This window comes from Bombus terrestris, chromosome 1 (assembly GCF_910591885.1).
Source record: "Bombus terrestris chromosome 1, iyBomTerr1.2, whole genome shotgun sequence".
In the NCBI taxonomy this organism is placed as follows: Eukaryota; Metazoa; Arthropoda; class Insecta; order Hymenoptera; family Apidae; genus Bombus; species Bombus terrestris.
The window spans coordinates 10,408,526-10,424,716 of NC_063269.1; the positions used below are offsets into that span (position 1 = coordinate 10,408,526).

The window sequence follows — 16,191 nt, forward strand, 5'->3', positions numbered from 1 at the left end:
TATTATAATTACTCTTACTATTGCTATTACCAAAATTATAAATTTTTATTCAAGATCATCATCGTCATATAGATCATCAAAATCTGAAAGAAAGCATTATTACTCACAAAATATCGGTAGTATTTGTTATGGTATCAGCATTAATTAATTTTGAATGAAAATATTATCATTATTTACCATTGAAAAAATCCGCGTGTACTGCTTTTTCACTTGCAGTTAAGTCAACCAATAAACGACTACCTCCAACCTAAAATAATTTTAATAAATTCATGATTATCAATATTCGTATTGGTTTATTTTTTCCTTCAGAACAATCATTTACAAACTTTTCGAAAATTATCAATATATATAATTTGGAGAAGAAACGATGTTTAGCTCATCATTTACTAATAAAAAATTAATGTTTCAACGTAAACATAACCTTATTAAACCGATACGTACCTCTTCTAATTCGATGTAAGATCCAGCACCTTCTGGAAACATCTCATCTGCTACAAGGGTAGGTTTCATTTTATTACAAATGTGAATTAAACAAGGACTGTGTAAGTTTTTTGCAAGGCTATTATAGCTGGATATATGTACAATTAATAACAACAAGCTACCATGTAACAATAATGTGTTATCCAAAGAATTTGAAATCTTGTATCAGCGCCCTCTCGAGAAAAGTGACAAAGCTACACAACCAGGTAGGTATGTATTTTAAATTACTTTTTAAAATACTAATGGATATTTTCACAAAAAAATAAGGATTAAACAAAATGGTATTCAACGATATCTATCTCTCTTTTTTTTAAAAAACTGTAATTATTATTAATCGTAATAATATACTCATCATTGACAATGACGCGGCTATGTGCACATTAAAACATCTTAATCCGTATCTTACAAGACCAGCTTTTCTTTTACACTATATACAGTAGCTAAATATTGTATTATTTCATTTTGCAATATAATAAAACTATTTATATATTTATATATGCACGTATGTGTTTTTGAATCGTTGTAAGTGTCTACACTTTCTATCTTTACATGCAGACACGTGCAACAAATTATAACAAAATTCATCAGCTTCTTTAATTTTCTTTCTATGCTTAGCATAAGCAAGAAACAATTCAAAATTAAACAATTCTGCATGGCTTGCTTCTTCTCTGTACAACGTAATAGGCTCCTCTAAGGCTCCGCTTATCGCCGACGAATTTTTTCTCCGGCGTCTAACGACGTATAACGTTATTCTTCGTCTCAGAATTCAGGAGACTATATAATTTAATATTAACATCTCGTTCGACCCTAGAACCAGCTGACTCGATTATTTACTAAAATCACGATTAAAACCACGATTGGAATTCTTCTGATTTTAGTTGGGATTATATTTTATTTACAAGTTGATTAAAGTTAAACTTCTCTTTCGTTGAGTCCGCATATTCAATTGCATTTAACTGTAACTCTCTATATTCTATGTAAAATCAATCATACAGATAACAAAAAATATACATATCAAAACTTGAAAACAAAAAATCGTCATCTTTGAGCGAGATAATCTTCGTGATAGCTTTGATTTATTAGAACGATCTACAATGATTCTTTTGTACCCCATATTGTTTGTATAAATATACAGAATAAAATATTGTACAACATTTTCTAAATGAGGAGATTCTTGAGCTAAGGTAACATAATTTTAAATGTTTCTACGGTTTTGAGAATCATACAAGAGCAAGAAAAAGAGATAGTCGAATATAATAAAGTATAGGTATTTGTAGCATATTGCACCGTCATTTTACATATAGTTTATTTTGACTTATAAAAAATGCTGATTAGACCACTCTTTTTATGGGTCATAAAATGTTGTCGTTCAAAATGAATATTGTTACAGCAAGAAAAAAAAAGAAAACATTTATAAAACATTTCATTTGCACGTTTTCATAGATCACAACTCCATCGTTACGAAGATATGATTTCATTAAATGAAATCATTCTTAAAATTGATAAATACTAAGCAACAATATTTAAAAGTGACTCATGAGTCACGAATTATTTAAAAACGTTTAAATAACGTTTTGTTTTATCCCTTTCCTTTTTTTGTTAATTCTTTTACAGACATTTCATTCAGTCGTACAAAATTGTATCAAAAATCGTACAAAATATTCGTACAGAGGTACAATATCGTGAAAGTACGATACATTAGAGCTGTTATATTTTTCAACATTGATCGTCAATAACTTAAAAATAACAAAAGAAAAATATTTAAGAAACATGTAATTATAGTACTGTTAGCTCAGGAATCTCTTATACATGGATACGGTACTTCTAAAGGGACACTCTGTACGCATGTAAAACAATATTAAAAAGTAGAAAATATAGACAAAACTATCGTTTGACAATACTAATTTTTTTCTATGGAAATCGTTATGTATTCCGAAAAATAGCATACGACACTCGATTTTAGTACGACTTCACATTGTAGTTGAATAAAAATAATTGTTGCAATTAAAAAAAGTAATAAGTACAGAAAAGCGGACATATGGGAATTTGATTGACTGGATCTAGGGTCAAATACATCGGTCCGCGCAGAGAAATTCCGTACCCCGGATTCCGAGCGAAGAAGTTACGTTTTATCTTCGTCACAGAATGAAGAAGGAAACAAAATTTATATTTGTTTCCGCATAAGAAAGAAAATTGTCCCTCTATCGCTGGCACACACGGCGAAAGTCCAACGAGGACAAACATTTTTTAATGTATAACGAATTCCAATATGGATATGGACGATTATTTTTGATTACTATTTCTCATATAGTCCTCTTCTTTTAATGAACATCCATAAGAGTGGATGTTTATTTATCATCGTAAAATTACGCAGTTATCCTTAAAAGGGAAATTCATGTTCCCCGGAAATGAGTTAAAAAATGAGATTGTTCGGTGCCAAAATAAAAACGTAAAAACCAGAAAGAGCGAAAACGAATTAACTATCGCATTATAAACTATACTACTGTGTAAAAAACGTATTTCCATTCTATGTAGAACCTACTTACAATAACAAATATAATAAATTATTAACATTGTACTTGGTATAAAATATATTTTAATATATATATTTTATATGTATATGTATAATATATATATAATATATACATATATATATTATTATTTATATATATTATTACATATATATATATATATATATTATTATATATAATACCAAATGAATCATAAAAACGATGAGAAATGCGTGTTGATAGTTCTTACGAATTTACTTTGGTAAAAAGTATATTATTACACGCCTACAATGCTAGATACGAATAAATATATCTAACAACGGACATTAGGTGACTCGTATACTAAAGATAACTGCGTAATTATAGTTGATGCATATTATTGCGGTAGACTATACGATTAATTGATCTAATTCATCGAAGAAACTGCTACTGCGCAGTAAGATTGTCCTCGTCTATAACTCGGCTAAATTACAATTTTTTCTCCGCCCGAAAGTTTATTACTTCTTTTACTTGTTATGTTCTTTTCTGCATTTTTTAAATATATACTATTTCTACTATAATGTCAATCGACCACTTTGTTTGGGGAGAGGGAGAACACTCGAGCGACCCAGTAATTATGGGCGGGGGGAGGGGGATACTGAACGTTTCTGCGCGGCCCAGGATTAATTTGCCTGGAAGATCGGACCGCGTGGTAAAACACAGCCATCACGTAAGCTTCGCACTGATTACAAAATCTCTCACGCACACTCACCGGTCTTTCACTCTCTCCCTCGTGTACTCACAGCTCTCATCCTCTTATCGCATGTATTCCTCTTATTCGACTTAGACTAAATACAATCGTAGATTACAATTATGTACAATTAACTATTTCTTACTGTGAAAGTTCCGACGAGGCCGCGTACGAAGTAATCTCGAGAATCATCCCCGTTTTAATCCAACGTTCTTTTAATCGTTTCTTCCTATTTTTTTTTTTTTTTTCAAGTTCTCTGTACACATACAATACACACGCATAATTCAGACATACACGCATACACAAGAGAATTCGTGTAGACAAGACAAAAAATGTTTTTTCTTCTTTACAACATCAGTCCGTTGAATTCACAGTAGATTCCATGGAGACCTTCGTCAACAACCTCGACTGTTTCTTCAATCTGCTTTCTCTTTCATCAAGGAAAAACAGACATCTGGTCGCCGCCGCGAAATGGCACGCCCGTTTTCATCTCTCGAGTATTGTTTAAGAATAAAACCGGATTATTTTTGTTTTTTCTCGAGGAGTATAAATTCTTCTCATTTAACGTAGGAGAACGTCCGTTGAAGCGAGTCCAGAACGAGTATATGTTAGAAGTCGCGCGACCACCTTGTTCCTCTCGCCGAAATGAGCGTTTTTGTTTCGTGATTCTGTTGCCGTAAGAAGGTGAAATTTATAAAAGAAATTCATTAATATGAACAAAGAATAATCATCGTATATACATAAGATAATGATAATGATTAATAATAATAATATTAATATTAATAATAATAAAATATAATAATAATAAAATAAAAAACATGGTCTATAAATATCATCAACAGACTATTGCAAGTAATTCTTACATACAATTTTGTAAAAAATGTTGTATCAAGAACTATCGTATCATAGGCTTAGTGAAAATAGTTGATAAAATTCATACTCCGTACTTTATCAATTATATGTACAACTCCTATTGAAAATCTTGAACCTAAACGGATCTATCTGCAAAACAAAAAATGTTTGATCACTAACGATTTGATTATTAATATCGATCTATTTATCGAAGTAGTATTATTCAGTTTAATAATATTAGTAAAATATTTGACCTGATTTAAAGCAAATACCAAAAACTTGAAGTTTTGAAGCCTACGACGACATCAGTGTTGTCTGTCTCTTTCTTAGATCTTTCCACTAAGCCAACGATACGCTGCAACAAATATGATAAAAAATTGTCTTGTAAGAATATGCAGTACCTCGATCTTTTTGGACCGTATCACTTGGAGGAACAGTTTTTCACCTTATTACGGCAACGTGCTTTCACCGCAAGCGTGTATCGAGTCCGTTTTCTTTATCGATCGTAAAAATCATACAAGCACCGTGTGTATGTGTTCTTGTCCTCTGCTTCATTACTCCACGAGTATCATTAATTATCACCTAACTTGGCATCCCTGCGGTATACTTGTTGTGGCAGGACACGTGGAGGAGTCCCTCTGCACGGAACTATTGTTCTCCTCCTCTTCTTCTTCTTCCTCCTCTCTGGAAGATTCCTCCTCGTCTTGGCCCTTGATCGGTGGATTTCTTATCTCGTTCGAAACTTCAGGACTCCCCGGTTTCTCCCTCGTTAAACTGGACTCCTCACCGTGGACTGGTGGGCCTTTCAACTCGTAGCCCTCCTGACAGCGCGTCAATTTTAACCTAATCGGAGTGACTTTCGCCGAACGAACATTTCTGGGTGCACTACCACCAGTATCTGGGTCGGTAGGTTGTTTCTCTTCGATGTTAGCAGCTACCGATGGGTAAACAGGCTCGTCTTTGGCCGGTTCCGGAGGTGGAGGACCTACTCTACTATCAGTCGGATGTCGTTCCTCTTCCTCCTCTTCTTCCTCATCCGTGAGCAAAATCGGTAATTCATCTGGAGAATCATTACCTTTGCCGAGTCTTATTATTAGTTTCGGAGGAGCGGTTCCACCCTCGAGGATACGTACCCTAGCTTCCTTTCTACTCGACTGTCGTTTCTTTCGTTTACCATTTCTATCCTTTTTACTTTTCCCTCTTAATTTCTCATCGTTATCGAAACCGGCCATGATCATACGCCTGAATTTCATACTCTCTCTCTTTAACTCCTCGATGCTCGGTGTACTACTAGGAATACTGCACAACCGCTTTTTCGGCGGTCTGATCCTCGTTCTGTCATCCTGGCCACTTTCTTGGCCACCAATTATGCTGTTACCGATCTTGATCTTCAACTTCGGCGGACCACTGTTCGTAGTAGTGGTCGTGGTGGTCGTAGTCGTCGATCTACCGCCACTACTCTGCCTGCCTCTCCTACGATCCGTGTTTCCGACTGGAGCGTTACCACTGGAACTAGCACCATTAGTAGCGCTGCCCCGCCTTCTCTCGACGCTTCCCTCTTCCTCGTTAGTATCCAAGAACCCGGCAGATCTTTCTTTTCTTCGTTTCTTCTCCATGTTCGCATCGACGACTGCCTTGTAGTCTTCCCTCGTGGGTATACTGGTCATCGAAGCAACCGCTTTCGGTATTGTTATCACTGTGCGATTGATCTGTGGCATGATGATTGGTGCTGACGTAGCCAGGTTTCCACAGCCTGGCTCGTCCATATTCATATCCTGAGAACAGTACTGCCGGAGCAATTCCTTCTTTCGCATTCGTCTAAGGTTTGAGGTTCCAGAAGCGATGGAAGCACTAGTAGCGGCTGGTGTGATTATCACGGGTGCCTGCTGTGCAAGCGGTGGTACCGACGAGGTAGCAACGTAATTAGCATCCAGGAAAGGACCTTTGATCTTAACTTTCAGTTGGTTTCTCGAATCCGTCAAGGAGACTTTATTGGCGTCAACAAAGCCAGAAGACGAGGCGTCGATACTCGCATCAAAATTCGGCTTTGAACAGTCTTCTTGACCTTGCTTGATCAGCGCGGGTCCGAATTCTTTCTCAAGGTCTTCTTCGATATCCGGGAGAGCAGGATCATTAGCTGAGACGCTCGTGAACGTACCTAGGAAATGATTCTCGTACGTCTGACCATGTAAAGTAGAAGAACTTGAAGCATCAAGAGTGGAATTGTATGTTCTCATATCGACAGGACCTGGAATAAGTGGTAGGACGGTATCGAAGCTCTGTCCAGCGTTTGACTGACTTTCCACGACAACAGAATCATCATGACTTGGAGAGCAAGAGAGTCGCCTGTCTTCCAGATACTTCCTACTGCCTCCAGGACTGCAGAGTCTTGACTGAACGCTTTCTCCGGAAGCCATGGCCGTGGAATCTCTCCTTTCGACTCCGGCCGTCGCGGCATCAGTCGACTTCTTTCGCTCTCTCATAGTGCGTAAATCGGCAATGTTCGCCTCACTAGTTGAATCTTCGTCGGAATCGAAGTCGTAAACCGTGCCGACTAGTTTGTTCTGAATGGAGTCGTCGTGTTGACCGATACCCGCGCCGGAGACCAGAGAGAGTCCTGAATTTTGTCCGCTTCTACCTCGACCTCTGCCTCTTCCGCGTCCACGCCCTCTGTAACCGGAGTGTTGCGCCGAATTTTTGGAACCTCTGCCACGACCTCGCGCTCCAGGAACGTTTTTCTGGGTTTCCTGTCTCGGAGATTTTCCCGGAGACTTCCCTTGCAAAGATGTTACACGAGCAGAGGTCCTGGTAGGTTTGGAAGGTGACTTTTTCCCAGAATGTTGGCTCTTGCTGTCCGTTAGAGCTTCTTGAAGGCTCTCGACAACGGTATCGCTGGCATGACTCTCTGGTGCTACGGTGTTTAAGAAATTTATTGGCAACGAAGGTGAACCGGTTACTTGCGTTTGTAATTGTTGTTGCGTCCTTTCTATAGGTTCTGCAGGTGGAACGGTGACTTGTGGAGGTGGTGGCGGTGGCGGTGGAGGTGGTGTGACTATCTTAGTAGGCGAGACCATGGCTGCGGTAAGGGCCATGTTGTGCGAGGAAGACGTGAATGCTGCGGTACATGGTGAAGCTTGTAGATTAAGCGAATCTTCTAGCGGTTTCACGTGTGGCAATAACGACTGAGCTCCTGGAAACGCAGCTCCAAATGCTGGCGGGAAAAGAGCTGGTCCAGGAGAAGGGTAAGGTAAAGGTGCTGCACAGGACTGTGGCGGAAATAGACTGACCGGACCGGTACCGTAACTCGAATCCGCATAATATGTTGTTTCCATGGAACATGGTGGAAACGGAATGCTCGGTACGTTCTTGTAAGGTGGAATGGAATGATCCTCCGCGGAAGAGGCGGAAGTAATCGAAGAAGATGTAGATCTTCGGGAAGGCAAAACTTGACTTTCCGCCCACCTGGTGTCTGGACGACCGTTCATATCATTGTACGGTGAATTTTGATCGTACTCCTGCTGTCTGACAACGTCGTCCTCTTTATCGAGCACCCTGTCCATCATTTCAGCAGCCTGATCCTCTTCTGATGCTGGCAAACTGATCAAATGTCTGTTCATCATTTCCATAGGATTTTCTTCAGGTATCTGTTGATCGAGTATCGCCCTTTCGTGTGGCTCTTGCTGGCTATGTAGAATCGAATGTGATTGCTGCAAAAGATATTGTTCCTGGATACTCGGTGCGGTCAAATGAGTACGCGTGATAGAATCGTTCTCTGGAATAGTTTCATTAGGAAATTGATGATTACTGTATCGACGATTCTGCGTCTCCATCAAAGCATTCAAATGTTGCACATCACTCAGTTCAAAACTATTGATGCTTGGTGGAACCCATCTCTCGTCAGTCTCCGCTCGATCGAGCTTCGATCGTTCCACTAAGCTTACTTTGTTCGCCTCACGATCCTCTTCATAGGCCGCATACCTATCGTTACCGCTCGAGTAGCATGTTTTCCTCTTTTCCTCTACCGTACTCTTATTATAAGTGCTAGGACGGGTTTCATTAATAGCTACCTCTTCTTCGGAAATTTCAACATTTTTCACGTTTAGGACTGGTTCTGCAATAGGCTCGAGGATCTTTGTCTCTTTTTCTGTTTGAATTTGAGCAAGTTGTTGTTGCTGCTGCTGAAGTTGCGGGGATTGTTGAGGTTGTTGCGATTGGAGTTGCTGCGGTGGTTGTTGCTGTTGCTCGTACGTTTTTTCTATTGGTGGTTCCTCCTTTTTGATTTCGCCATCCACAGGTACTGTCTCTAATTCGAACTGACTAGAATTTGATTTCTTCGAGAGTTCCATACGCAATTTCTCAACAAGATGCAATGTTTCCCTCGCGCTATCTTCTTTCGAATCTTCCTTGAACCACAACTCATTATTGAACGAGAAACTTAATGGTACACCCCGTTCTTCCGCATCTCTTGATATACCAAATCCATCTTCGTTCACTATTTCTTCTGTTAACATATCTTGGTCAAAATCAAACAATTCCGAAACACTCGCATCTTTTCCATGTTGTGGCGAGAAAATTGATCTATTTGCAGATTTTCGTCGTTTTTGATGTTCTTTTTCAGAATTTTCAACTCTTTCCAAAACAGATTTGATATTGTCATCTTTGCTATTTTCTTTCTGCACATTGTCTTCCACGGGAACGGGCTGAGGTTCGATACTCTGCGGTGGTTCAACATTTCGTTGTTCGACAATTTCCTCCAGGTTCTTCGTTTGATTTCGATCCGTTTTCTTCTTTCCAGCTATAACTTTCTCAATTTCTGGTACCTCGGAAATATCCTTCTTTATTATCTCTTCCTCCACTTGTTCTTCCGATTTTGGTTTCTCAATAATAATATCACTCTCGTTAATATGGTTTTTACGATCTTCGTTTTTCACAGCTTCTTTCATTTGTTGACTTTCTTCCACGGATCCCTTCTCTTCCTTTTCCTCGTCACAAGCAACTTTCTCAACTTTCACCTCCGAATTTTTACTTTTAGACATTTTATCGTGATGTTCACGTTTCTCCAACAATTTATCTAATCCCCTTAATGATTTTTTCGGACTGTCCCTTTCCGCTCTACGCTGTTTCATCTCTTCTTCCAAAATATTAATCGCTTCCTTGCCTCCAATCTTTTTAACTTTCTTCTCTTCGTTCTTTGAAGAATTGTCCGTGCATTCGTTAGTTTTTCCTTGATCAACAATCTTTGGTTCGTCTTTTCTATTCTCCTCTTCGTTTTTCTTTTCTGCTATCTTGACAGGTTGTTTGTCGGTTAACCGTTTCTCCGGTTTCTTGATCGTTTCTTTCCCACTCTTTTCATCCTTCGCGACAGACTCGTTCGGTTTTCGCTTTCTGCCTTCGGACTTGGTCTTCTTATCTTCTTTCCTTGGCAAGGACTGCTGCTTACTAGCTTGACCCGACTTTTTGGTAGGTCTGGACCCAGGAACACTTCTTGCCCCATCATGATCTCCAGACCTAATGAGCAGATCCTCATTAGTCTCTGTTCCTGCTGTTGTAGCTCCCGTTGTTGCTGGTTGCTTTTGTTTGTTGTCTCTTTGATCCTGCTTTTTAACAGTTGCTTCTTGTTGCTGTGGCTGTTGTTCTTTAGAGGTTCTACGAGATTCCTCTCTCTCAGTAGGCGGCTGAAACTCAGGTCCCCGCCGCCCGTCGGAAGTTTTAAGCTTCTTCTCGGGCAGCTTCTTGAGTTTCCGCCCTGAAATTTGTTTTCTTTCAGCATCCTGTCGTTCTGGTGACGTTTTATTAGACTGTTGCCTTCTATTTGTTGTGCTTGAAACTGTAACCGATTTACTTTTCGTTCTGTTAGCAGTATCACTTTCAGAGGAAGTAGAACAAGAAGAACCGTCCATCAATTCATCTGAGAATTTCCTACGTTCTGGATTTTCGGAATCACTGCTACTTTCTGAGGAACTACTACAACTATTACTACTACTGCTGCTATCGCTGTTGCTTGAAAGCACCGACGACTTTCGGTCGCTCGGTTTTCTAGGTCTTCTCGGGCGACTCTCCTTCGAGATGATTTCCTCTTTCCTAGAGGACGATTCTTCTTTCTTAGAAATCAATTCGTCCTTTCTGGGTGAAACTTCCTCTTTTCTAGAGGATGAGGAAGAAGAAGATGATGAAGAGGATGAAGATGACGAGGAGGATGAGGAAGATGACGACGAAGAAGATGATGAGGATGTTTCTTCTTTTCGTGAAGGAAGTTCTTCTTTTCTGGAAGAATCGTCCTTTTTAATTTCCTTCCTTTTTCCTGCTTCTGGAGATTCCTTTTTCGATCTTCCGTCAAGCGTCTCCTGTTCGATTTGCTGCGTAGTCTTAGTACCCATGCCACTTTTGATGTGTTCGGCGGCTTTCTTGGCAGCTTGTCTTTGTGGCACATACGCCAAAATCTCCGTTCCATCTTCTTTATCGAAATCATATACATCGTTATTTTTAGTTTCCTTCGACTGTTTGTTTTCTCTCTGTTTTTTATTAGGGGTTTTGTCTTTTGACTGCTTCGACGAGGAACATTTCGGAAGTTCCTCGACAGGAGATTTAATTACTTCTGGAGTAGATTCAGGCACCGAATTGTCTTTTTTGCCTTGCTGTGTGCGTTGCATGATTTCCGAAGCTTTTTTCGCAGCTTGTCTCTGTGGAACGATTAATGCGGAAGGTATATATTCTTTCTTTTTAGAGCCAGCTTTATTTTGATTCTCTTTATTCTTCGATCCTGTATTGTGATACGTTGATTCGACATGTCTGGGATCTTTGCCAAAACTTTTTTGTGAATTTTTTGACAAATTTGCTGCGGAAAACTCTTTCACCGCTGCTTTTGTGATTAAAACAGCAGAATGAGATGCATGTTCTTGGGAGTCAGAGTCAGTATCTGAATAAATAGTGGAAGCAGTAAAATGTTTCGTTGCGCCACCGCTTAACATTAACAGTTCGTCGCTTTCACTACCAGAAGCACTTCCTAATTCTTTCTCCATATGTTCGAGCGTATGCGATCTACTATTCACAAGCTTTTCATTTTCACTGTTATCCCTAAGCGCCGAATGCAATTTATCAGCCGATTGAACAGTCTTTTTCGTTTTTCTTCGCGATAGTTTAGTTTTCGTCGAAACATTAGTTTCTTCTTCCGTACTCGACTCAGTTTTCGATTTTTCGGTTGTCTTCACCTTAGCCGCGTCCGTTTCACTACTACTGACAGATGATAGATCACTGCCATAAAGAGTCTTTCTTCGGACAGAGCCGTTGAAGTATAACTTTTTACTAGAGGCACCATTAAAATCTTGTTGTTGTTGTTGCTGTTGTTGCTGCTGCTGAGTCTTCTTCTCTTCATTAGTCGGAGAGTCTATACCAGCGATTCTGGCAATAATCGTGTCCAAGTCGTGAGTATGATCCTCCGAGTCAGGGTGGGAATATAATCGGTCGTATATCGAAGGTCCATGATTTGCTTCCATTACAGCAGCGGCTGCTGACGGTGGTAAAGGTGGACCAGACATTACTAAAGCTTGCTTGTGGAAAGTCTGCTCTCGTAATCTGAGGAAGGTTCGACAGAGTTTTTCTCTTCTGCCAACCATGTAACATAGATTTCGAACTCTTTCCAGATCTTGACGCAATTGCACGAATGTCCTCATCTTTTCAAGATCTGCTGCTTGTCCTTGATTACGCGATCCACTACCCGAAAGTTCTCCACAACGCGGTGCCAAAAGCGGTTTGTTATGACCGGCCTATAAAATTAAATGAAAAAATTAAGAAAAAATAAATTTAACATAAGAAAGCTATTCACTTATTTCATTTATGATTTTCTGCTTATTCTCGATATAAATGTTGACTTTAAGAAACAACGCTAAAATTAGTGAAACGAAATAGAATGCTTAAATAGGGTATAAGAAAAAATAAATTTAAACAAGTAATTCAAACATATTAAATCAATAAGTCAAATTACTTTTATAATTATAATCTTAAATAGAAAAATCGTAGATTAGTAACAATCATTAGTACAGAGGCACATAGTAAACAACAAAAAATTATTATTAGTTTCAACTAATATGTGATGTTTCCAAATCTTACTTACCCTTCTTTTGAGCTTCCAATAATTATAAATATAAACAATTCCATCAGGATCGACATCTAACTGCTGCGAAGCGATATCCTTTAAACTCACGTGTTTGTCAAATTCTGCTTCGATTTCTTGTAGTCTAATGAAAAATAGACGAAAATTTATAATAAATATAGGAAGTTGATAAAGAAACATTAACGAAATAGTGATTAAACACATACTTTGCAGCACGTGCTTGATTTTTCTCTTCAGAAGTCATGTCTTTTCTCTTACGTCTTCTAGACTCCGCATCTTCGGAATCTGATCCTGCTTTGTCAGCTCCACTTCCTATAGTGCTTCCAGTACCTTGAACTTTATCTTTCGTATTTGTTCTACTATGTTTCTGGCAGTAAGACTGTAAATAAAATTTACATTAATATTCACATTATTATTCTCTAATACCAAAAAATTGTAATAATAATTAATAATTTAGTACTTTTTGAATTAATATTTTCGATTATTTGATAAATTCTATTTTCTTCTATATTTATATTGCAAAAAAGCATTTTATTTTTTCCATAATGTTTAAAATAATTGTTTATTGAATAGTACCCTTAATTTTACTCCATCGTCTGCCATTTCATCTTCAATGATTGCCTTCATCTCTAAGCCATATTTGAAGGCACACGTTACGTGATACGCTGTCTTACACGTCTTTATACTGCACTGGATGCAAGCACCGACCCTCTCTCGACACAATACACATATTAAGGCCCATCGACTTTGCTATAAATAAAAATTTATTATATGAACTTAAAATGTTTACTTTTCTTTCTATAAAATTTATATTGAACATATATATATATTTCATATACCGGAATGCTGGATATTTTAGTAATAGGCTCCATTCTTTCGACACAACCAATGCTGACTTCTGGGATCCATAAAGCACAAGAAACATGAGCCCATTTTTGGCCACTACGAGTACACTTCATAGCACCACCTTTGTTAGGACAAAGAACACAATCTGGTCGTTGACTTAGAGAACAAGTTCTGCATAGCCATGAACCATCTGGTATTGAAGTAATTCCATAACATGCTTGATGTACACATATATTGCAGCAGTCACAAAATACCATTTCATTTCCTTCCTCAGAATCAGGCTAACAAAATAATTTTTATTACTATTCAGTATTATTAATCCTGTTTTATGAAATTAATCAGCAGATACTTACAGATCTGCAAACATCGCAAATCACATTTTCATCATACTCAATACCAAGACCTTCCTCATTCTTGACTATAGTTTGTATTCTTTCCCAACAACGAACTTCCAGTTCTTCTATCACACGTTCCAATTGCGATTCCGTAATAGGCAATTGTCCAGCCTAAAATTATAATGCAATTATAAATTATAAAATTATATAATAAAACTAAGCAATTTTGAATAAACATTTACTTTCATATTTTGGCTATAAAGAATAAAACTATTATACATATATTTATTATATAGAGTTTTATTATTCATATCCATTAAATCTACTAAAATAAAACAGTAAATGACAAATATAGATTATTTATTCAATCAAATAAGAAATTTTTATTGACTTATTTAACGAAATGTTATGTGATGAAAATTAGTCAATTTCAAACATACCTGTGCACGTTCACCATTTAATACGTCTAACCAAGCAATATCAGTATCATCAAGGTCATAAGCACAAGCTTTTTCTGCTCGTGCTGGAGTTGTGCTTAAATGATGATCTTCAGGGTTGAAATAATCATCACGAGATATCCTTACAAATTTTTTAGGTCTATAAAAATGTTATCATTGAAGAAAATTACTAAAAGACTTTATTCATTTATATTATGTTAATTATGGTTATTAATATGTAAAGTGATACATGTCTAAAAATAAACTAAAAATCAGGAATAAGAATCACATTTCCATCAAATATAAATCATTTTCTAACTAAATATAGAATAGACATTGAGTTTCAAATAATTTTTAAAATATTAACGTTTCTTTTTAGAAAAATAAGATCAGTGGTTTCTTAAAGCATTCTATTAACTCTATGAAACCACAAAGATTATATTTTAATATGCAGAAAGGATTTTTCTCTTGTAGTAGTACTTGCTATAGTACAGTAATTACCATGTAGATAATGACAATAGTGTTATAAATTATAAGTAACATTATAATAATTGTTTCGAACAAAATTATTTATTAAATTCAATATAACTATTGAATATCTATCATATTCAAAACTTAGTTATTTTCAGACATATTTAAAGAAGATACAATAAACCGTAAATATGACTTACAATTTAAATTCACTGTGCTGCTTTATAGGTGTAGCTTGTGTGATAGTGACTGTTGGTTCTGGAAGGGAGTCTGGGTTGACAGGTACTTGAACACCTCTCTCCCATTCTTGTTTCCATTGATCAGTAATAACCCAATATTCATTGGGACTTAGTGGCTCACTGTCAGGTAATTTCATTGCGCTAATCAAATCCTTACGAAATAATTCTGCAGGAGCCTCAGCAGAGGAGCGATTATATATACTAGAGATTTTAATGTCACAGAGCGGTCTGGGGGTCCAGGATGCCCCTCCTTGACTGGACGACGCCATCGTCTCCTCCTCTTCTGAGGGCCCCATGGTAGCTGCCAACGACGACGAACCCGACGCTGGAACCAGCCTACATTTGCGCCTTTTGATTGCGCCTGGGCAAGACGCCAAATCATTGTCGTTTCTATTTATTCGTTTGCCTCGCTGTGCCATTCTACTATACCAAGTGAGCTAGCGGTACGTGGCACGTGCAGGTGAGCCGCGCACACCCTAAAACGTTTTATGATTGTTAATTAAATAAATGATAAAAAAAATTTGAAGCAAAGGTATTTATTTAATTACTCACTACATAGTCGTCCATGTATTTATTATCTAGAAAGCGGATTCCTCTTGGAGCTGCAAAAACAAAAATATAATTGTGGCTTTAATCTAGTTAAAAGAAAAGCTAAAAAAATTTAATCAAAACTTCTTCAAATAATTATCAACTATGTCTTAACACCAAATATGATTCCCTGTGCAAAATTAATTGTTCTTCATAAATAGAGGAATATTTATACAGGAATAACAATATTACATGATTTTAATAAAAATATTACATAAAATAAAACTTCCATGCTTAGATATAACAAATGAAGTATGTCACATGAAAATGAAAACGAAGCAATATATAAAATCAACAATTTATGCATTACATTGTATAATTTTAAATTAATAACTGTTTGCAAAGAAATAATAGAAAAAAAGAATCAAATCCACTAAAAGTAATACATAAATACAATTATAATACACAGCATTAACTGCGTAGAAAAAAATATATAGAATACGATCATTGAAACATATTTCATACGATACACACTGCAATAATGTTCATCAATTAAGTAGAAATGTATTATTACACATAATAAAAATATAAAAGTGATTATAGATAAAGAATTGGTATTACACAGAGATCATAACTGTAAGACACAAAGCATT

At 37.1% G+C, this 16,191-nt stretch overlaps 1 protein-coding gene and 1 long non-coding RNA gene across 9 annotated transcripts; one reads left to right on the plus strand and one right to left on the minus strand.

Moving 5' to 3' along the window:
- Positions 1-1,520: 1,520 nt before the first annotated feature.
- Positions 1,521-15,429, minus strand: LOC100652151 (PHD finger protein rhinoceros). 8 transcript variants are annotated; one of them, XR_007224763.1, is made up of 10 exons: positions 14,972-15,429; positions 14,304-14,460; positions 13,882-14,034; positions 13,522-13,809; positions 13,259-13,432; positions 12,889-13,061; positions 12,683-12,806; positions 5,018-12,335; positions 4,827-4,927; positions 1,521-4,722 (listed from the first exon to the last, which is right to left on the minus strand). XR_007224763.1 is itself a non-coding variant. In XM_020865504.2 (8 exons), exons 1-8 carry the CDS (start codon positions 15,427-15,429, stop codon positions 5,151-5,153), a joined length of 8,712 nt encoding a protein of 2,903 aa, XP_020721163.2. In that variant the 3' UTR covers positions 1,521-5,150. The 8 variants fall into 8 exon arrangements, 1 of the variants encoding a protein (XP_020721163.2); XR_007224681.1 differs by having other exon boundaries at positions 1,521-4,388; positions 4,668-4,722; positions 4,827-12,335; XR_007224603.1 differs by having other exon boundaries at positions 1,521-4,927.
- LOC125385084 lies at positions 14,999-15,541 on the plus strand. Its single transcript, XR_007224049.1, has 2 exons — positions 14,999-15,137; positions 15,233-15,541. It is a non-coding gene; the product is annotated as an uncharacterized LOC125385084 (long non-coding RNA).
- The last annotated feature ends 650 nt before the right edge of the window (positions 15,542-16,191 follow it).